At 43.4% G+C, this 22500-nt stretch overlaps 2 protein-coding genes across 2 annotated transcripts in view; one reads left to right on the forward strand and one right to left on the reverse strand.

Moving 5' to 3' along the window:
* The window catches only part of LOC135091341 (importin subunit alpha-3-like), an 8836-nt gene extending 4926 nt beyond the window's left edge, over nucleotides 1-3910 (forward strand). The window contains exons 7-12 of the mRNA XM_063988891.1: nucleotides 356-531; nucleotides 691-829; nucleotides 1115-1290; nucleotides 1652-1834; nucleotides 2383-2565; nucleotides 2909-3910. Of these exons, the coding sequence (XP_063844961.1) occupies nucleotides 356-531; nucleotides 691-829; nucleotides 1115-1290; nucleotides 1652-1834; nucleotides 2383-2565; nucleotides 2909-3064 (1013 nt within the window). The 3' untranslated portion in view covers nucleotides 3065-3910. The remainder of the gene's footprint in view (nucleotides 1-355; nucleotides 532-690; nucleotides 830-1114; nucleotides 1291-1651; nucleotides 1835-2382; nucleotides 2566-2908) is intronic.
* A 559-nt stretch (nucleotides 3911-4469) lies between these two features.
* The window catches only part of LOC135091345 (glucose dehydrogenase [FAD, quinone]-like), a 24387-nt gene continuing 6356 nt past the window's right edge, over nucleotides 4470-22500 (reverse strand). Inside the window, 12 exon segments of the mRNA XM_063988900.1 lie at nucleotides 4470-7189; nucleotides 7645-7867; nucleotides 8316-8493; nucleotides 9320-9483; nucleotides 10104-10257; nucleotides 10522-10695; nucleotides 11153-11274; nucleotides 12000-12096; nucleotides 12098-12135; nucleotides 12437-12598; nucleotides 12601-12625; nucleotides 14034-14236. Of these exon segments, the coding sequence (XP_063844970.1) occupies nucleotides 7051-7189; nucleotides 7645-7867; nucleotides 8316-8493; nucleotides 9320-9483; nucleotides 10104-10257; nucleotides 10522-10695; nucleotides 11153-11274; nucleotides 12000-12096; nucleotides 12098-12135; nucleotides 12437-12598; nucleotides 12601-12625; nucleotides 14034-14236 (1679 nt within the window). The 3' untranslated portion in view covers nucleotides 4470-7050.

The raw sequence follows: 22500 nt of genomic DNA on the forward strand, positions 1-22500 counted from the left end.
ACACTGTCTGTCTGTCTGTGTGTGTGTGTGTGTGTGTGTGTGTGTGTGTGTGTGTGTGTGTGTGTGTGTGTCCGCTTTCCATAAAAAAAAAAAAAAAAACTGAACTGATTGTGATGAAATCCGGTAGAGGTTCCCCTTGATCCGGAGAGTGACTTAGGCTGTCTTAACTACTTACAAATTTTACTCGAATAACGCCAGCTAATTCTGATGATAGTAACATAAAATACAACAATAATAACAACAACAACAACAACAACAACAACAACAACAACTACTACTACTACTACTACTACTACTACTACTACTACTACTACACCACTACAGCCGCCCTTAAACCCACATCGCCCACTCACAGATGCGGGTGCCGTGGGCGTGCTGGTAGGCCTAGTGAGTACGGGCAGCGGCGACGTGAGGGAGCAGGCGGTGTGGGCGCTGGGGAACATCGTGGGTGACGGGGCGCGCTGCAGGGACGTGGTACTGAAGCAAGGCGTTATTCCCCCGCTTGTTGATCTTCTGCATGTGAACGTGTCGGTAAGTGGTGGTGGTGGTGGTGGTGGTGAGTGATGAGTGGGAGATGACAGACAATGAATAATAATGAATGACTGTACACATATAGCACATCACCACACACACACACACACACACACACACACACCCTTGCTCACCTGTGCGTTGGGTCATCTGGCGCAGACGTCGCTGAGGAGGCAGGTGTGCTGGGTGCTGACCAACCTGCTACGGGTGAGGGGCGCCCGCTTGACTGACCAGCAGCGGGCCCAGTGTGCCGAGGCCTTCCTGGTGCTGGTGGCCTCCCTTCACCCCGAGGTGCAAGGTATGATGGGCGGGATGAAGAGGATAACCTTCATATGTACAGTCGCGGTCATAAGTTATGTCCAGGGTCGTCTCCAGCTCAAGTTCGAAGGTTTGAACAGCAGTGCGTCGTGAGAAGAGCTGGTTACGACTCATCATGGCGACGAAGCAGGACACGAGTTATGACCGCCACTGTACCTGTAACTTAGAAGATAAAGATAATAATATCTGTACCTTTAATATGACAAACGGTAACTTTCAACCTTCATAAACACACATATCACCACAAGCACCACCATTGCCGCAGCCGACGCTTTGTGGGGGGCGGCGTACCTGGCTGATCTGGGGCCCGAGGGCGTGGACACGGTGCTGGAGGCGGGGCTGGTGCGCGAGGTGGTGCAGCGCCTCTACTCAGACGAGGAGCGCGTGGTGGCCGCCGCGCTGAGAGCCACTGGGAGCATCGCGGCTGGTACCAACGAGCAGGTGATGCTGATGGGGGGCAGGGAGAACAGGTGATGGCTGGACAGGTGAATATGGACAGGGAAAGTAAGACTAGCGGACAGTTAGAGTGTTAGACAGTTGGGTAGAGACAGGCGCGAAAGAGGTGAAGCTTCTGGGACAGGTGACAAAAAGACAGGTAAATGACAGGCTGGAAGTGTACAAGGAAGAATAAGAAACGAGTGTATGTTAGTGGAGAGGAAGGAAGTCTTACACGGGTGGGGGTGGACAGGTAATAAACAGGTGAAGCTGGAAGGGCAGGTGACTAATGAACAGGTAAATAATGAGCTGGAAATGGAAAGAGGAAGAGTAAAACATACCTTACCCACCCTATCACACCACACAGACGGAGGCGCTGCTGCAGGCGGGCGCGGTACCCATCTACCGGGACCTCCTGCAGCACCCTAGCCCAGGCGTGGCGAGGGAGGCGGCCTGGATTTTGTCCAACGTGACGGCGGGGACTCCTGCGCAGATCCAGATTGCGATGGACGTACAAGTGGTGCCTGCCCTGATTGCTGCCGTGGAGGAGGTGAGGCGGGGCAAGGGGAGAGGGTTAGGTTAGGTTGGGGTGGTGGGAGGGTGATCGAGGAAGAGATTTGGATTAGAAGGATTGAAAGAGTGAAAATACGTGGAAGAGATTAGAGTTAGAGAAGGGATGAGGGCGAGACGAAGTGGGACAAGGGTTAGAGGGCAGGATGGGTAAGAGGTCGAGAGAGTGTGGGATAAGAGATCAAAAGGGTGTAGTTGAAGTGACGTGGGTTTGTTTTCAAGGCTGTTTCTACGGTTCTAGTGACAGATTGACCAGATTTCTAACTAAGAGGAAAAACACTCTTGAGAATCCGGCTAGTCATCTCTGTACCCTTTGCAAATAGTCGTGGTGAGAGGGCAAAGCGTTTATAATGATGTTTTTATGGTTCTAACAACAGATTAACATGATTTCTACATTATGAACAGGAGAAACACTCTTACGAACCAGGCTAGTCATCTCTGTCATCTTTGAAAACTGTAGTGAGAGAGCAAACCATTTATTGACCTCTCTCTCTCTCTCTCTCTCTCTCTCTCTCTCTCTCTCTCCAGGAAGACGCGGAGTTACGGAAGGAGGCAACGTGGGGTCTGGCTAACCTGGCCTCGGGGTGCACGGCGGAGCAGGCCACGTGGCTGGCGGGGAGCGGCCTGGTGCCCTGTCTGGCGCGCCTCCTGCAAGGCGAGGACGCCGGCATGCTGCTGGTGGCCCTCGACGCCCTCAACAACTTGTTCAAGGTGAGAGAGAGAGAGAGAGAGAGAGAGAGAGAACCCTTCATTACCTCCACCCACCCACCCACACACATACACACACACACACACACTAACCTTCAATTTCAAGACCAATATGACCCGAACAAGCCTACAGGCCCTCCTCCTCCTCCTCCTCCTCCTCCTCCTCCTCCTCCTCCTCCTCATAAACATCATCATCATCATCAACCTCACCTCTTACTCAACTCGCTCACTCCTCTTTAACCCTTTGCCCTTCACTTTCTTATTCCTCCATTTTTAACTTTTATCACCATTCACCTTCGTGCTGTCCTTCTTTATCCTATTTATTCTTCCCTCACCTCTCTCGCAGAAGTCCCCGGAGAGGCGCAGGCTGACCCAGGGAGTGGAGTCCTCGGGGGGCCTGGAGCGCCTGCGTGCCCTCAAACAGCACAAGGTGGCGCAGGTGGCGAGAATGTCCAACTATCTCCTCACTACCTATTTGTGGGAGGGCAGCCAGGGGGAGTAGAGGCGGTGGTGGTGGTGGAGGAGGGAGGAGAGAAATAGAGGTTATCTGGAGGAGGAAAAGGAGGAGGAAGAGGAAGAAATGAAATAGCGGTTATCTTCACTCTGATATCTACTGCTACTACTACTACTACTACTACTACTACTACTGCAACTCTAGTCAATATTAAGACAAGTTTCGTTAAGTGGTGTTTTGAGTAAAAATCTGTCACGCAGCTCACTCAGTTGACAGGAATTGACTTGAACTGATGGACGATAGAGACAGACAGTTAGACAGACGAATAAATAGATAGATAGATAGATAGGTACAATGATAGATACAGATAGATACAGTTAGACCTATGGATAGATATAGACAGAGTGACAGATAGATGGATAGGTACATAGATAGATAGAACAAGAAATAGATGAATAAATAGATAAAAAAAAAATACTGAACGACTACAGAAAACGGGTCTCGCGTCACAAATAAGACACTTACAGAGCTAAATAAGTTGGGGAGTTGCTTCTTCCTAGTCTTTCTTAATGGGACACACGCTGGTTCCTCTTCCTGGTGTAGTGGCTCGCGAGGCCCCCGTGTATATGTAGTAACGCTGTGAAGAGTGAAGTGAATAATAAATGATAAGGATTTCATTGCGTGCTGTCAATCATGTATGAAAAAAAAAAAGAGTGATTATATTGAAGGTACTATTGATGTATTGAAATGTATTATGTGTTTGGTATTGCAAGGTGAATTTCTTATCTTTATTGTTATTGTTTATTTGTTATTTATTTGTTTATTTGTTTTCTTTTTTACTCCCTGAAATGTTAGGCTAGGTTAGTGTAATGCTGTGTGGTATTGTGTAAAAAAAATAAATAAATAGATGTGTTCCAATTTTTTTTTTTAGTGCCTTTTTGTCTTGCCCTGTGCTAGACCTCCTCTTACACACACACACAAAAAAAAAATAAGTAAAAGTTAAGAGAGAAATATCCCTATTGTCAAAAAAATAAAATAAAAAATGAGATTGATAATTTTCCCCTAATATTACAAATGATTAAATCTCTCAAAGTAGAAGAATATTGATATGAAAAGTCCATATCTATCGATAAAGTGTGTCTTTTATTGTCTGCTTCTTTTAAAAAAGTGAAATATGGCTATTATTTATGCACCGCTACTAAGAACACTGAAGAACGTGTTATACAGGTACAGTCGTTCTTCAAGTAAGAAACACATCCCTATAATTAGATAAAAAATTTTGGCAATGATAATTTCTACACTTTTTTTTAATTAAAGTCCGAACCTGTTAAAAAAAATAAAAAGATTGGCGAAAAAAAAAAATTTCCTTCAAGGTCACAGAATGCTTATCAAGAAACGCCAAATAATGTCAGACAATTACATGCTACAGCTGGTCTGAAGAAAAACTAACACACAGGTAATGTCACGTTTAATTAGAGAAAATAAAAAAGGCAGTTACAACAAAACATTTAACGAGACAACACCGACACACAACACTGTCACCACCAGCAGCACAACTGTCAAGGCAACACAGCACAGTGGTGGCAACTCAAGTCTTCCACACCTGTAGCCTACCTTGGCTTAGGGTAAAAGTAACACAGGAGGAGGAGGACAGGTGAGAAAGGTGTGAGGCTGGGTAGCAATGGTGGTGGTGGTGGTAGTAGTAGTAGTAGAAATAAAAAAAAATAAAAAAAACACACGAGTAAGAAACTTAACAAAACTTAATAACAAAACATAACACACTAGAAATCTCTAATATGCTTTCATACTTTCTCTATTACACTTCAGAGAGAGAGAGAGAGAGAGAGAGAGAGAGAGAGAGAGAGAGAGAGAGAGAGAGAGAGAGAGAGAGAGAGAGAGTTCCAACACCTTTTACAACAATGGCACTTAAATATTATCTCAGAGTTGATGAACAGGTGAGTCAATCAAAAGAATCACCCTTATGTCTATCTGGGGACTCACTGGGCTGGGTGGTGAAGGGAGGTGGAGGGAAGATGAGGAGGAATTTGAAGCGAAGTGGAAGGGAGAAAGGGAAGTGGATTTGAAAGAATGATGGGAAGGGAAGAGGAAAAGGAAAGGATGGAGAAGAGATGGGGAAGTGGAGGGAAGTAAATTTGAAGGAAGGAAGGGAAGGAAGTGATGGACAGGTGAAGAGATGTGGAGAGAAGGGAGGAGGGAAGAAGAGATAAGAGGTGAAGAGAAGTGGATTTGGAGGAAGGAAGGGAGGAGGAAAGAAGACAGGCTGGTTGGAGGGAAGACGTGGAGGAGGAGGAGAAAGAAAGGTGGAGGGAAGAGGTGGAATATGAACGAAAGGAACGGGAAGAAAATATAATGAATACAATATAGGGAAAAACAGCAAAACAAGAGATCAATTTATTTCTACCTTCAATGAAATCTTTCCTCTCTACTTTTTTCCTCCCAAGAGTCATTTTTCCCCTCCAAACTTTCCTCCATTTTTTTTTTTTTTGAGCAAGTCTTTTGGCATTTGTCTGTGACTTACACACACACACACACACACACACACACACACACACACACACACACACACACACACACACACACACACACACACACACACACACAGTTACATTATTAATTACACATGACATAAGGAAGGGGACAAAAATACAAAGACACACTTCACCTCAGTAATTGTGATGCTGTAAAATTATTTAATTCTACTTCATAAAAAAAAAGCACAATAAATAACTGAAAAAAAAATTCTTATCTAGATTAAGTAATTCTAAAACAAAAAAAAAAAGATAATGCCAGTAATTCTTATATCAAACAAGCAAACACGCACACACACACACACAGTCCATACAACAGCTCAAAAAATCTTCAACAAAACCAACAACAGCAACAACAACAACAACAACAAGAACACAGTAACACACGCAACACATGGTCTAATCCTTTCATCTTCCAACTCTTAACCCAAACTCAAAACACCAAACATTGCATCATTTTACACACACATCAACAGAACACAACAATACTATCTAAACACCAGGCTGGCAACCCCACACAGGGCAGCCCAGACAAGGCACCACACACACACACACACGTGCATACACTCTCATCACTGACCCCTGGTGGAAAACAAGGCTCGTGGACCACCGTAGCATACTCCACGCCCTTGTCCACTTGTATTCTAAGTGGTAGAGATTCGAAGATGCAGTGATGATTTACTTAAGAAGGTTTGTATGAGAGATATTCAGTTGTGGTAGTCTTGTCTTGAATTCTTGGGCACAATTTTCCTACTTGATGTGAAGCCTTAGTGTCTGGGTATCTCAGGTTCGGTTGTTGTGGGTGCTAGAGGGACCTTGGTGACATTAATGCTTCTCCTTATTCCTCCACTGTTTATCTGATCTATTTTTGTTACTCTATAAAGCTCAATGGATCTGGTTGTGCTTACTTTTATTCTTCTGTCGTTTGTTATCCATCTGAAGCTTGTTGTTGTTAGTGGTGAAGGATTCTTTACTGTGCTTCTTATTTTTCTAATATTTATCTTATCTATTTCTGTTACTCTGTCTTGTCAATGCCACTTTGGCCATTTTTCTTTCCCATGTCTCTGTTCATGCCTTTGCCTGCCTTCTTTCATTTTCCTATATTACATAATTACCTTCCATTACACTCCTATCTCATGCAAAGCCATTTTCTTAACACTAGCAAAGGATGATGGGAGGAGACAGGGTAGCACACTAACACACCCAAATATCTGTCATCTCCTACTTAAACTCTCCTCTTTCCTCATGCAAATTCATTTCCTTGCACTCTGAATGTAAACCGATTTTTCTTACAGCACTCTTAAAGTTAGCAAAGGGTGACACAGGCAGAGAAGAACAGGCAGCACACTAAGACACTCCATCACCTGCCAAACCTCTATTCAACTCTTCTTCCTTATGTAAACCTATTTTTCATGCTCTCCGAAGGTTAGCAAAGGGTGACGCAGGAAGGCAGAGAACAGTTGGGACACTAACACACTCCCTTCATCATCTGCCAACCCAGTACTCCTTGATGAGGTCGGCAGCCTTCTCCCCAATCATGATAACCGGTGCATTGGTGTTTCCCGAGACCAGCGTGGGCATGATGGAAGCATCCGCGACTCGTAAGCCAGAGACGCCGTACACTCTGCAAACAGGAGGTGGTGTATAATCTTGCTGTGTTTGTCTAGCTGCATTTGTTTGTTTGTAGTTTACTGTGCAGGGCCTGGGGTGTTTCTGTGGTTCTTGTTCTGTCTGTATCTTTGGTTTGTTTGTTTGTTTATTTTTTCTCTCGTTTGGCGTTTGTTTGGTCTTGCTGTCTTTCTTTTGGTCTTTATTTGTATTTTTTTTAATCTCTTGTTTCTGTCTGTTTCACGTATATATATATATTTACAATGGGATGGTCAAGTGTGTGTGCGTGTGTGTTCTACTACTACCACCACTACTGCTACTCCACTGCTAAACAATTCTATTATCACTTCTATACTTTACTATCATCCCTGTCACCACTACATACTTTTTTTACCATTATTTTTTCTTCTAGGTACCTAAATAACTCTATTACCACACTTATATTTATCATCCCTATCACCTACTACTTACTTCAGCTCGGGATCTACTACAGCTCCAGAATCCCAGTAGGGCCCCATTTTGCAGGTGCCGACGGGGTGGTAGATGGTGGAGGTGTAGTGACGCGCCAGACACTCCCAATAGGCGTCGGTCCACAGGGCAGCGTGCTCACAGCCGGGCATGGGACGTGTGTAGAAACGGGACCCAAAATTCTTGAAGGCGCGTGTCTCCGTCAGCGCCAGGCCAATCTTGATGCCTGTTGGGTGGTGGTGGTGGTGGTGGATTGTTTGTTGATTGGATGGCTGGCTGGTTAAATGACTGACTGATTGGTTGGTTGACTCATTTATTGACTGATTGATTAGATGGATGATTGGTTGACTGATTGACTCATTGGTTGGCTGATTAACTGACTGACTGACTGACTTACAGACTGGTTGACTGACTGATTAAAAAGTGACATACTGACTGGCTAGCTGGTTGACTAAGTAATAATACATTAACTAATAAAACCAACTTACTAAATCACAGATAAAATGACTGACAAACAGATTGACACCCTAACCTAACCCAACCTAACGTAACCCAACCAAACCCAACCTAACCTAACTCAACGTAACTAAACCTAACTTAACATCTTACCATCCACCATAACATCCTGAGGGTCCATGAGAGAAGCTTGACATCCTAACCTATCCTAACCTTACCTTCCACCATGACCTTGATGTCTTGTGGGTGGGTGAGGTAGTTGTGGGTGATGTAGGGCTTGTCGAAGGGGCTGGATGACCTCAGGGTGATGTAGCCGCGTGACTTGGGCCTCAGCAGCATGGGGTACACGGACCAGCTGTCTCGGAAGGCGATCGGCTTAAACATCTGGTCCCACGTCTGGAAATAATAGGTACAGTAAAATATCAATAAGTGACTTGACTGATTAATTGAATGACTGACTGAATGACTGACTGATTATTTATTTACTTATCTGTTATGCTTGGTTCTTCTACCCCAATGCCACATGAGTCTCAGAACACCCTAAATACACCCTTTCAAATCCCAAAATCTCTATATATGGTTTGAATACCCCTGCAAAACTCCAAAACACCCTCAGCAGACACTCTCAACACCATAAGTACCCCAATTTCATATAAAACACTCCAAAACCCCAATTTCATAATTCATAATTCCATAAGTACCCCAATTTCACCCATCAAACAGCCCTTCAAAACCTAACGTCCCTGAATATGCACTTTTAATACTCCAAAATACCCCAATTCTATATTTAAGACATACCAAACACCCCGAAACGCCCAAAAACACATGAAAAGACTCTTATTCCACACTCCAAACACAGCCAAATACCCCAAGCACACTCCACACACTAAAACACCCCAATGCACTCAAAACATTGCAATCCCACATTTAAACATCCCTAACATTCCAAATTCACTCAAAACATCCCAAACACAGACCAAACATCACCAAAAAAGAGAAACTTTATTCCACTCCACACACCAAAACATTCCAATTCCACACTCCACACACCAAAACACCTGCAAAAAAGCCTTATTCCACACACCAAACATCCCAAAGCACTCTTATTCCACACTTCACACACAAAACACCCCAAATATCCCACTTAACCACCCTAAACACCCAGAATATCCCACATAACCATTCCAAACACACCCCAAAACACACACACACGCACACACACCCTGTCAGAGAGGCCGTGCACTTTCCGTATCTGCCTGCCGCCGTCTGACGCGGGAGAGCCAGAGATGAAATGGAACTCAATATCTGGCCAGTCATCACTGTAGTTGGCGAACTTGGTCTTGACAAACGCCAGGCCCTCAACTCCCCCCAGGACTGTGAGAGGACCTGTGGAGAAGATAATGGGTGAGGAATGGGGACCAGGAGATAAGGAATAGGGTGAGGAGGTGAGAATGGTGTTAGGGGAGGAATGGTAAGGCAGTGAGGAATGGGGTTAGGTGAGAAATGGGGTGAGGAGGTGAGGAATGGGGTTACAAGATGAGGAATGGGGTAAGGTCAGGAAAGGGGGAAGAAAGTGAGAAATGTGATAAAAAAAAGTGAGGAATGGGATGAAGGAAGAAATGAATGGGGCAAAACAGATGAGGAATGGGATATAAAATGAGGAGTGGGACAAAATAAATGAGAAATGAACCAAAAGAAATGGAATAGATGACTAAAGGATAAATATATGAATAAAAAACAGACAGATGGGAAGAGAGAGAGAGAGAGAGAGAGAGAGAGAGAGAGAGAGAGAGAGAGAGAGAGAGAGAGAGAGAGAGAGAGAGAGAGAGAGAGAGAGAGAGAGAGAGAGAGAGAGAGAGAGAGAGAGAGAGAGAGAGAGACAGGAAGGAAGGCAAATAAATAAGCAAAGAAACAAATAAACACAGAAAAAACACCCCTGAACACACACACACACACACACACACACACACACACACACACACACACACACACACACACACACTCACCTGACCCAAACATAGCATATTTCAGCACTGAAGGGAGATTCTCATATCGCGTCTGTACCAGAGAGACCTTCTTGTCAATGAGAAACACAAGACCTCCTGTCCCTATGTGGTCCTGCAGGTTGTGTCCTACGGGAAGATCCTGCAGCACTGGGATCTGAAGGAGAAGGCGTTAGGAAGGACTGAAGAAGTGGGTGGGGTAGGGAAGAGAGTGTCAGGAGGAAGGATTGAAGGAGTGTGAGGGGGAAGTGAATGTTGTATGAGGGGGCAGGGAAGGCTGTGTGAGGGGGCCAGGGAAGGTTATGTGAGTTATGTTACACCAGCCTTATTACCCTACAGCATATCTCTTAAGAACACCTAATGCCTATGTCACATCTTTTAATCTCTGCCTCTACACTACACCCCAATCAGCTGCACTCACTCCCAAAGGTGCCAGCTGCTCCTTGGGTCCCAGGCCACTCAGCATCAGCAGTTGTGGGGAGTTGATGGCACCAGCACTCAGCACCACCTCCTTGCGTGCATACACCACCTGGTTGTGCCCCGCCCTCAGGAACTTCACCCCTTGGGCCCGCCGTGAATAAGGGTCCACCACCACCTGGGGAGTCAGAGGTGATTTGAGGGAGTTTAGGGAGGTGAGGGGGGAACATAGGTGGTTAGGGGGAGTCTAGGATGGTCAGAAGTAAAGGGGGGTCAGGTAGTGTCAAAGGGAGTCAGGGGGTTAGAGGGAGTTATTAAGGTTCTTGTGTATGTAATTAATTAATGAATGAGTTGTGTTTTGTTATAAAGTTTGATTATATTGTTGTTCTAGTAGATCTATTGGATAATGCACACACAGGCAGTCAGTTTATTGCCACAAGTGAACCAAAGTGTCATACAATAACAAAATACATAACAAAACAATACACATCACAAAATGGATAATACATAGCACATAATAAAATAACAAAGCACAGTGCAATACCACACACACACACACACACACACACACACACACACACACACACACACACACACACACACACACACACACACACACACACACACACACACACCTGAGTGACAAAGGCATGCATGGCCACGTGGAGGTTGGGCCTGAGCCTGACTGGTCTGATGAAGGCCTTACTGGTGGAGCAGCGGGAGCCTCGACGCAGTGTGCCTTGTGGGATCATGAAGCCTGTGGAGTGGTAGCATGCCATTAACCCTTTCACAGTTATTTGATACACTTTTCCTTATTCACTAACCACTCTGAGACATCCTTCCTTGTTCCACAGCCACCTGCAAACACTGTGCTGGCTAGAAGTTGTAAAATCTATTCTTGTTTTATCCCCCTTTTTTTTGTAGATGCTTATAAAGACTCCATACATCAATTTTCATGGAGTGAGTACTTGTATATTGCAATGAAAAGGTTATGCTACAGGTCCTCTGCTACACCACACCCCTGGCTAACCCTGAGGTACTGCAAGAATATTTTTGAGCCTGAAAATTTTGTCTGATTACCACGTTTTTTTGCTTACTCAGAGGCATCATTCATTATTCAAACTCTCAGCTGCACCTGGTGGAGAGGGACAGTCTCTTGGTCCACTGTGCTACATCTTAAGTTTTTAAAGGCCATAATCTTTGTCTGTATTTCCAAGGAGTTCTATGTGGGACCTCAGAACACGGGAGTCAGTCTCAGAACTCTAGAACCAGCCTCACAACACAAGAGCCACTCCCAGAACCAGCCTCAGAACATCAGAGCCAGATGAATGGGCCAAAATAGATGAGAAATGGGATGAGAGGAGAGAAGCAATGGGACAAGAAGTGAGAAATGGGACGAAAAAAAAAATAGGACAAAAGAAGAAAGAAATGGGAGAAAGAAGCAGGGAATGGGGACAAGAGAAGACCAAGAGCTGCCCCCACCTGTCTGGAATTCAGCATTATAGTCCCGGTTCTCATATCCCATCTCCACACCAGCCTCGATGAAGGCAGTGGCGAGGGGCGTCCTCCATGGGGCCTCCTGCAACCGTCAGATAGCCCCCTGTGCTGTGGTAGTGGACTGCAGGGGGTGGAGGTGTGGGGGGGGCATGGGAGAGGTGAGGGTATGTAAAGGAGTAGAAGTTTGAACATTACAGGAAAACAATGACGTATTCTATAGACATTACAGGAATACAATCAGTTCTATAAGTATTACGAAAGCCTTAAACATTACAAAAAAGTCAAGTATTCTATAAAACGCATACCAAATACCCTTTTAAAAAACATCCCATTAAACCCCTTCAGAAAACCCTCAAACACACTCAAAACCCATAAAAAACCCACAAGACAATCAAAACCCCATTTGGAATCCCACAACTAACCATTATTAGCAATGTAGGGGTTCCTGTTGTCCTCAGATTTCTTGAAGTAGTGCAGCACATGATTGTACCCCCAGCCAGGGTTGCCCAATGCCTCCCACTGGTCGTAGTCCCGCTTGTTGCCTCGCACGTAGAGCATGTAGTTGAGGACAGAGGACCCCCCATCACCCTCCCTCGCGGCCAGTTGCACCTCTGGAAGATATGGGAGTTAGAACATAAGATTAAAGGAACCATTTACTTAACTGCTTTTTCTGCTATGGTCTCTCTCTCTCTCTCTCTCTCTCTCTCTCTCTCTCTCTCTCTCTCTCTCTCTCTCTCTCTCTCTCTCTCTCTCTCCCAGTGCCAGGTGAGTGTTGGAACTGTGGGATGCCTCATTAGAAAGTGGACAGGTGATGGATGCTCGGCAGGTGAAGAGGCTAATGAGAGAGAGAGAGAGAGAGAGAGAGAGAGAGAGAGAGAGAGAGAGAGAGAGAGAGAGAGAGAGAGAGAGAGAGAGAGAGAGATTAACATACACACTTCTAATTTGTTTCTTATCATGGCGGAACAAAAACCACCAAATTAACGCATCCAGGGAGGAAGAAAGGGAGTTTAAGTGGCGGTGGCTTGATTAATTACAGGTAACGGCCGTGAAATAGACAGGTAAGCTTTTCCTCCTTAATTGTCGCGGTACTAATGAGCTAATTGGCCCCGTGATTGCAGGTTAGCACTCACGAGTTCGCTGGAGAAAGTTGAGGCTGAAGTGTATCATGCCCACTATATGAACAATGATAAAAATTGCTGTCTCTCATCCCCACTTCTGCGTGACCGTGCTCTGAAATGTTCTGGCGTCTTATCTCATATTCAACCACGCGCTGAAGTCTTCTGTTGTGTATATTGGTTTAGTCTTGGTACGAAACTTCCCTCTTGTGGATTGTAAGGTTTGCTGTGCTGTCCAGTCACTGTACCAACCTTTGTTCATGTTCAGGTGTTCGGAATCTTTATTAAACTACCACTAACATTATGAAACCACTGAAACTTCCAGGCTGATAAGGTGTAGAATCTAAAACCATGATAACTTCCTGAAGACTCTAATAGCTTCCACCAAAGCCTGCTAAAAAAAAAAATAAATAAATAATTGTCAAAACCGTCACTACTATCATCGAAACACCATTGCAAACCCTGAGAACTCGTATTATAGCCTAAGCATTCAAAACCCTTATGAAGAAACTATTTGAACCTATTAGAAACCCAGAATCCGTTAAACCATTATCATTGAGAACTTTGCCTAAAACCCACAGAGCATTCAAAACCCTTATGAAACAATTAGTAAAGTCATCAAAACACTGAAGACATCGAGAACATTCACTAGCACACTACCACACAAGCAGTCACGTATTCCGAAACGCTTAGCACTCTCACCACTATTTTCAACGGCCACAAAGATGATTAACCGGGTTCTCAAGAGTGTTTCTCCCGTTATTACTGAAGAAATCTTGTTAATCTGTCACTACAACCGTAAAAAAAAACTTAAAAAACCCGCGTCACTTCACTTAGAGCCTTTTGAACGCAATGGAAACGTGGGATGGGAAGAGTTCCACAGAAAACGCTATTAGTTACCCACCCTGCCGGCCATGGCAAGACAAGCGGAGTCCTGTGGCTCTGTTTTGTATCTCCAGTCCATCTTGGAGAGCTGGAGGTATCCGGCCAGCGCGGGGACATCACTGATCTCCGTTTCGTCCCCGCCAGCCTCCAGCAGCAGCACACGCCATGATGGGTTCTCAGACAGACGGTTGGCTATCACAGCACCTGCAGATCCAGCGCCCACTGTGGCAAGAGAGAGCTGGGTTAGATAAGCGGGTTGACTTACTGATAGGTTGATAAAAAGGGGAAGGAATGCCAGAGGAGGGTTGTTCAAGAGAGAGAGAGAGGAGCAGACACAGGAACACACAAGTTAAAGGTTGAAAGAAGAATATCAGTGAGAGATGAGAGATGAGGAGATGGAAAAAAAGGAATATATATATAAGAAAATAAAAGAAGGAATGGACATAGAAAAAGAAAGACAATGACATAGAAAGAAACAGGAAACAAGAGCTAAGGAATGAATGAATGAAGGGAAGAAATTTAACAAAGGCACTTAAAAGAAAATGGGGAAAAATAGAAAGGAGTAATAGTTAATATAGAAAACGACTTATCTAAGGGAAGACTATGGCAGTTGATGAGTTGGGAATAAATAAATAAACAAAATAAATAAGTATGAACACTGATAACTACTGAAGAAAGAGAGAAAGAAGTGACATGGAAAGAAAAAAGAAAGGAGGAGGAAAACAATATAAGAAAGAAAAAAACAACAATATTTTCCCCATCGTTTGACTCAAAATAAAAGAACACAGTAACTTCTTTGAACCATTAAAAAAAAAAAAAATGAAGATACAACTTTTAGAAAACTCCCTTAGGCACAGTAGACCTTTATGGGGGAAAACAACAGAGAGAAGAATGGTAATTAGTTAGTTAAACGGCTGAGAGCTGGAGGCGTAAAAAAAAAAGGGGGTTAGTTTTGCATACCGGATTGCCTCACAGGAAAGTCCCGTATGGAATAAACACCACTAATTGTGTCATCTCTCTCTCTCTCTCTCTCTCTCTCTCTCTCTCTCTCTCTCTCTCTCTGAACTAATTTTCTTTCGTTTATAGATAGATTGTGAGAAATTGAGACTGTGAGAAATTGAGATTGAGAGAGAAGAGAGAGAGAGAGAGAGAGAGAGAGAGAGAGAGAGAGAGAGAGAGAGAGAGAGAGAGAGAGAGAGAGAGAGAGAGACTGCTTGAATGAATGAATGAATGAACAAAAAAAAATAACAAAAAGAAAACAGTGAACGATACATGAATGAACTACTCTCTATCTCTCTCTCTCTCTCTCTCTCTCTCTCTCTCTCTCTCTCTCTCTCTCTGGCTTTCACCCTGCCACAGAAATGTTTAAAGGGCCACGAAATCTTTTCCCTCCCGGATATTTTCTGGAGGGACAAAAGGAGGGAGGGAGGGAGGGAAAGCGGAGGAAAGAGGGAAAATGGGAGGAAAGGAAAGCGGGAGAGGAGGAAATAAGAGAGAAGAATAATTAGAGATGAATATGAGAGGAGGGATGAAGGCTGAGAGGACACGGCGATGTGATGAGTGGCAATGTTTATTTGTTTATTTATTTGTTAGATTAAGAACGAACGGACACACACACACACACACACACACACACACACACACACACACACACACACACTCACTCACTCACTCACACACACACGTTCGTGGAGCAATGTGAAAAGTTAAGGTACTTATCTGTGTGTGTGTGTGTGTGTGTGTGTGTGTGTGTGTGTGTGTGACAGTTTGTGATTTCTGCCGCAAAAACGTTACTCGTCTTTCTTTTTTTCCTCCCCCTCCTCCTCTTTCATTCCGGGTCAATGCTGCCACACACACACACACACACACACACACACACACACACACACACACACACACACACACACACACACACACACACACACACTTTTGGACAGAGAAATCGATTCCCTAAAAAAAAAAGCTTCGGTTGTCAAAAATTTCACACGTCCAAACAGATTTTACACACACACACACACACACACACACACACACACACACACACACACACACACACACACACACACACACACACACTAGTAAACAATAAGGAAGATAAGGAAAGCTGAGAAGGAAAAGAGGAGGAAAGGTTTGCAGAGAAGAGATGAAAGAGAAGGAAAGAGAATAACAATATCAAGATTAATGACGTAAGAAAACAAGTGAGCAAAGAAACAATGACTGCTCCCCTTCCATCGGCTGTTCGATAGTTAACTAATATGTGCTGTGTTGTCAAACCTCCCGTTGCAATACACCACTGCATTGCCACATCTCTCTCTCTCTCTCTCTCTCTCTCTCTCTCTCTCTCTCTCTCTCTCTCTCTCTCTCTCTTTCACACACACATTACGTGATCTTACCACAGTGACCTCCGCTAATTACTTCCACACACACACACACACACACACACACACACACACACACACACACACATGGCCTCAATACAAACAACCATGAATTAACTTTACCGCTGAGGAAAATTGAATGGAGGAGGAGGAGGAGGAGGAGGAGGAGGAGGAGGAGGAAGAAAAGATAACAGCTCTATTTTTTTTTAACTAATGACTTCTAATAAAGAAAATAGTGAAAAGAATAAAACTAACACTATGTGATAAATAACAACAACAACAACAACAACAACAACAACAACAACAACAACAAACAAACAGAGACAAACGAAGAAAAAAATTAAAACACTTAATAACCAGAAAGAGAAAAAAAAAATCACATACCTTAAAAACACAGAAAAGAAACCAGCAAGCACAACAAACAACAAAAACAAGTAAAACAACAAGAAACAAGATGCGAGGCTAGGAGTGAAGAGGCTCCTGTAAAAAAGCGGAGAGTGACAGCGCGGTGGCGTGGTGGCGTGGTGGCGGCGGGTCCTGAGAGTCTGCTAGTCACCGCCACCCAGAGTAACGGCGAGTCCCACGCACACAGTCACGCTACTCATGACGCGGCGAGGACGAGGCACTGAGAATGAACGGAAGAAGAGATGCCGGGTCTATTCATTGATGGGGGAGATGGAGTTCTAGGATTTAATATAGCAGAGAAATTAGAATGGCCTAGATTACGGTATTCTGAGGGTGGAGTTCTAGAATGAGGCTGTGTAGCGGAGAAATAGGACTAGCCTAATTGAGTTTACAGGGGTTTCTGAGGGTCGAAATATGCATTGCAAGGTTTGTTATTTGACGATCAGAAACGCCGGGAATAGTGTAGATGAGCTTACGGTGGACTTTGAGGACTGAAATGTGTACTGTAAGGAAACACTGGTCAAGTATTACAGAATGAATGCCAAAGAAGACGCCCGGACGAAGATACAGGGGCTGACAGCTGACTTCTGCAGAGGTGTATAGAACCGTACTCTGAAACAGCTCTCCCCTGCATCTCCACTACTGTCAAAAGGCACAGAGTTGAAGTGACACGGGTTTTAAAGGTGTTTTTATAGTTCTAGTGGCAGATTAAAGACATTATTTTCTTTTCTATTTACTTATTTATCCATTTATCTTTATTTTGAGGTTATGACAGGCCGCAGATGAAATGAAGCATTGACAGGTGATCGAGAAGGAGGAAAAGAAGAACAAAAACATCACTAGCATTAACCATTAGATAAAACGTTGCGAGCATGAACATTTTTATAAACGTTTTCAAAATAGAGAGCGACAAAGACGGTGATGCGTGACGGTGATTGCACAGAATTACGTCAGCCGAGGCCAGACACGTGACGTTATTACTGCCATCAGACAGAACAGATGACAGGGAACATGAGGAATTATGTCATTACAATCCACTGAAAGAAAGTAATGATATGATATTACGAAATTGAGATTGAGAGAGAGAGAGAGAGAGAGAGAGAGAGAGAGAGAGAGAGAGAGAGAGAGAGAGAGAGAGAGAGAGAGAGAGAGAGAGAGAGAACAAATAAACATACGGAAACAGATAGACAAACAGACAGACAAATAGAAAGAATGAAAAGAGAAAGCCAGACAGACAGACAGATAGGTAAACAGACAGATAGATAGAAAAAACAAATAGACAGACAGATGGATAGACAGCTAAGAAGAAGAGAGAAAGAGACAGTGTAGATAGAAATACGAAACACACACACACACACACACACACACACACACACACACACACACACACACACACACACACACACACACACCATTAACCCTTTGACAAGCACAGAGGTAAAGTTCCAGGTATTCTCCGCACAGGTGTACTTAATTACCATACTGTGCACTGTTTAACTGTATCTTACCAAGCCCGGCCGTGCATTCTCACCTGCGTGTTTTCATCCAGGTGTGTGTGTGTGTGTGTGTGTGTGTGTGTGTGTGTGTGTGTGTGTGTGTGTGTCTCCGTTACGTCAAGTTTTTATATATATATATATATATGCCATGTGGTGTGACAAACATATGGTGTGTGTGTGTGTGTGTGTGTGTGTGTGTGTGTGTGTGTGTGTGTGTGTGTGTGTGTGTGTGATCTTAAGGTAGACAGTTACATATGCAGCGTAGACAGACAGATAAATAAACACAAAATTGAGATAGACAGAAACATACAGACAGAGAGAGAGGAGCGAGTTTACACACACACACACTCACACACACACACACACACACACACACACACACACACACACACACACACACACACACACACACACACACACACACAAAGCAAGTAAAAAGAAAAAAAGAAAGGGAAAAAAACAAAAAAAGAAAAAAATAGATAGATAAATAGATATGTAGATAGAGAGAAATAAAGAAAAGAAAGAAAGAGAGAAAGAAAGAAAGAAAGAAAGAAAGTAAGCACACACACCTGACCTTGGAAGTGACTTGTAACACCTGTACCTTGTGTTACCTGTACCTAATTAGTCACACCACCTCCCTTAATCCTTTCACCGGTTCCCACTTTCCCTTCCTCCCCCTCCATTCCCTTCCTTTAATCTCTTCCTTCCTTAATCTCCTTTATTCCCTTTTTCCTTTCCTACTCTTAATTTATTTACCCTTTTTTTCTGGTCCCTAATCGTCTTTATCTATTTTTTCGTCCTTATCTCCCTTTCTTATTCTCTCATTCACTCATTTATTCAATTATTTGTTTATTTATTCACGCAGTTACTTACTTACGAACGAACGAACTAACGAACAAACTAACACGACCTTAACAAGTCAACAGTAGAAATTAATGTAGTACCATCTGCAGCATAACTATGATAACTACCACAAAAACACCAGTCACGTTATGCATTCTGTTCGCATCCCGTTTTCTAGCCTTCAAGGGCAGTGTTTATGGTGGGTCTATGATAATTTGGGTAACTCTACTAGGAAGATGCTCGTTAAGGTCAGGTTAGGTGAGTTTTGGTGGCTGGATATGGTTTAAGTTAAGGTAGGTTAGGTCAAATTAGGTTAGGTTAGGTTAGGTTAAGTTAGGTTAGGTTAGGTTAGGTTAGGTTAGGTTAGATTAGGTAAGGTTAGATTAAGGTTAGGTTAGGTTAGGTTAGGTTAGGTTAAGTTAGGTTATGTTATGTTAGGTTAGGTTAGGTTAGGTTAGGTTAGGTTATGTTAGGTTATGTTAGGTTAGGTTAGGTTAGGTTAGGTTATGTTAGGTTATGTTAGGTTAGCTTAGGTTAGGTTAGGTTAGGTTAGGTTAGGTTAGGTTAGGTAAGGTTAGATTAAGGTTAGGTTAGGTTAGGTTAGGTTAGGTTAGGTTAGGTTATGTTATGTTAAGTTAGGTTAGGTTATGTTAGGTTAGGTTAGGTTAGGTTAGGTTAGGTTAGGTTAGGTTATGTTAAGTTAGGTTAGGTTAGGTTAGGTTATGTTTGGTTAGGTTAGGTTAGGTTAGGTTAGGTTATATTAAGTTAGGTTAGGTTAGGTTAGGTTATGTTAGGTTAGCTTAGGTTAGGTTATGTTATGTTAAGTTAGGTTAGGTTAGGTTAGGTTAGGTTATGTTAGGTTAAGTTAGGTTAGGTTAGGTTAGGTTAGGTTAGGTTAGGTTAGGTTAGGTTAGGTTAGATTAAGGTTAGGTTAGGTTAGGTTAGGTTAGGTTAGATTAAGGTTAGGTTAGGTTAGGTTTTCACATGTTGATGGCACTTTTATTTACTTTTTTTGTCATATATATTTGAGGGTCACTTCTCTTTTGAGTTTGTGAGGAAAGAAAGTCAGAGGCAGGCATTGCAACGCTGTCTGGGGAAAACTGTACGTGATTTCTGACTGGACCCAAGATGTCTCCTGCCTGCCTGAGAGAGAGAGAGAGAGAGAGAGAGAGAGAGAGAGAGAGAGAGAGAGAGAGAGAGAGAGAGAGAGAGAGAGAGTAAACAATGAAAGGAAACCAGATTTACTTATTTTCTTGTTTTCTTACTGAATGATTCCCACAATTCATCTCTCTCTCTCTCTCTCTCTCTCTCTCTCTCTCTCTCTCTCTCTCTCTCTCTCTCTCTCTCTCTCTCTCTCTCTCTCTTCCTGTCCATAACATTTATCTGAAGAGAGAGAGAGAGAGAGAGAGAGAGAGAGAGAGAGAGAGAGAGAGAGAGAGAGAGAGAGAGAGAGAGGCAGGCATACGTGACAAACTTCTTTTATTGGCAACACTGTCTTCTCTTGGAAAGCCAACTGGCAACACTGATTTCCGACTGAGAGAACACAGATGATACTTGTGTGTGTGTGTGTGTGTGTGTGTGTGTGTGTGTGTGTGTGTGTGTGTGTGTGTGATCTAGTATCTTTATAATTTCTTTTTCTTTCTTCCTTTTTTTCTCTTCTTTCTCTTCTTTCTTTCTTCGTTCATTCGTTATGTTCATTTGTTTGTTCGTTTGTTTGCTTGTTTGTTTGTTTGTGTATGTGTCTACAAACAACCCTATTCTTCTTCTTCTTCTTCTTCTTCTTCTTACTATTACTATTCTTATCCTCATTCTTATGCTTATTCTTTTCTTATTATTATCAGTAGTAGTAGTAGTAGTAGTAGTAGTAGTAGTAGTATCACTCATCACCACCACCACCACCACCACCACCACCACCACCACTTGCTTATCCTCCATTACTCCAACTTGCAATACATTTAGGTCAGCCTTTCTTTGTCCCTTTGTGCTAAGATTGAGAAACGAGTCACACACACACACACACACACACACACACACACACACACACACACACACACACACACACACACACATCTGTACTATTTACCACGTGAAGTCCAATTATATACCATTACTATTGTCTTGGGGGGTGTTATGAGTGAGGAGGAAGGGATGGGAGTGATGGGGAGGGAAGGGGAGGGGAGGATAGGGTGGGGTATGGAGGGGAGGGGAAGGGAAGAGGTAGCAAATGAATAGGAGAAAGAAATTAATGGGAAAAGGGAAGAATGGTGAGGAAAAAAGGAAGGAAAGGGAGAGAAGAAAGGGAAAGGAAGAATTGGGGAGAAAAGAGAAGAGAAGAGAAGAGAAGGGGAAGGAAGAGAAGGGGAGGGAAGGTCACAAACAAGATAGAGAACTCCTGAGGTCGAAAATAATATGAATAACAAGGAGGAGGAGGAGGAGGAGGAGGAGGAGGTGGAGGAGGAGGAGGAGGAGGAGGAGGAGGAGGAGGAGGAGGAGGAGAAAGGAGAACAGAAATAACTTAGGGTACTTATCTGTGTGTGTGTGTGTGTGTGTGTGTGTGTGTGTGTGTGTGTGTGTGTGTGTGTGTGTGTGATAATTAAAGGGCCAAGTTTACCTATTGTATTAAAGGGAGAGGGATGGGGAAGGGGGGAAGGAGGGAAGGGGGAAAGGGAAAGGAGAAGAAGAATGGGGGAGAAGGGAAGAAAGGGGAGATAAGAGGGAAGAGGGAGAGAAAAAAATAATTACTCTATTGTCGTTATTGTTGTTGTTTTTTTTCATCTTTCTTCTTCTTCTTCTTCTTCTTCTTCTTCTTCTTCTTTATGTGCAGTCTTTCCTCTTACTTCTCTTCTAATTCCATATTCAATTTTCTATTCTATCTTCTTATTCCTATCATTATTGCCCTTTCCTCTCCATCTCCTCTTCTTCCTCTCTTCCTTTTACTTTTATTTCCTTCCTCTTCCTCTTTCCCTTCTATATTTTTCATTCTCCTTCATTTTTTCTACCTTCTCTTCCTCCTCCTCCTCCTCCTCCTCCTCCTTCTCCTCCTTCTCCTCCTCCTCCATCTGTACATTAATTATCGCCTTCTTTCTCCTGTTCCCTCATCCTCTTCCTCCACATCTAATTCTCCTCTTCCTCCCTTTTTTTTTTTGTCCCCTTTCTTATCTCTCTATCTCCTCTTCCTTCTTCTTCCTCTTTCTCTTCCTTTTCTTCTTCTCTATTTAATTAAACTGATTCACGTCTGCAAGGAATGTTAAATATTTAAGATCGCATTAAAATCGCCCCCCCCTCTCTCTCTCTCTCTCTCTCTCTCTCTCTCTCTCTCTCTCTCTCTCTCTCTAGAAAGTGGGCTACGGGGCTACATGCAGTA

The sequence above is a fragment of the Scylla paramamosain genome, chromosome 37 (assembly GCF_035594125.1).
Source record: "Scylla paramamosain isolate STU-SP2022 chromosome 37, ASM3559412v1, whole genome shotgun sequence".
NCBI lineage: Eukaryota > Metazoa > Arthropoda > Malacostraca > Decapoda > Portunidae > Scylla > Scylla paramamosain.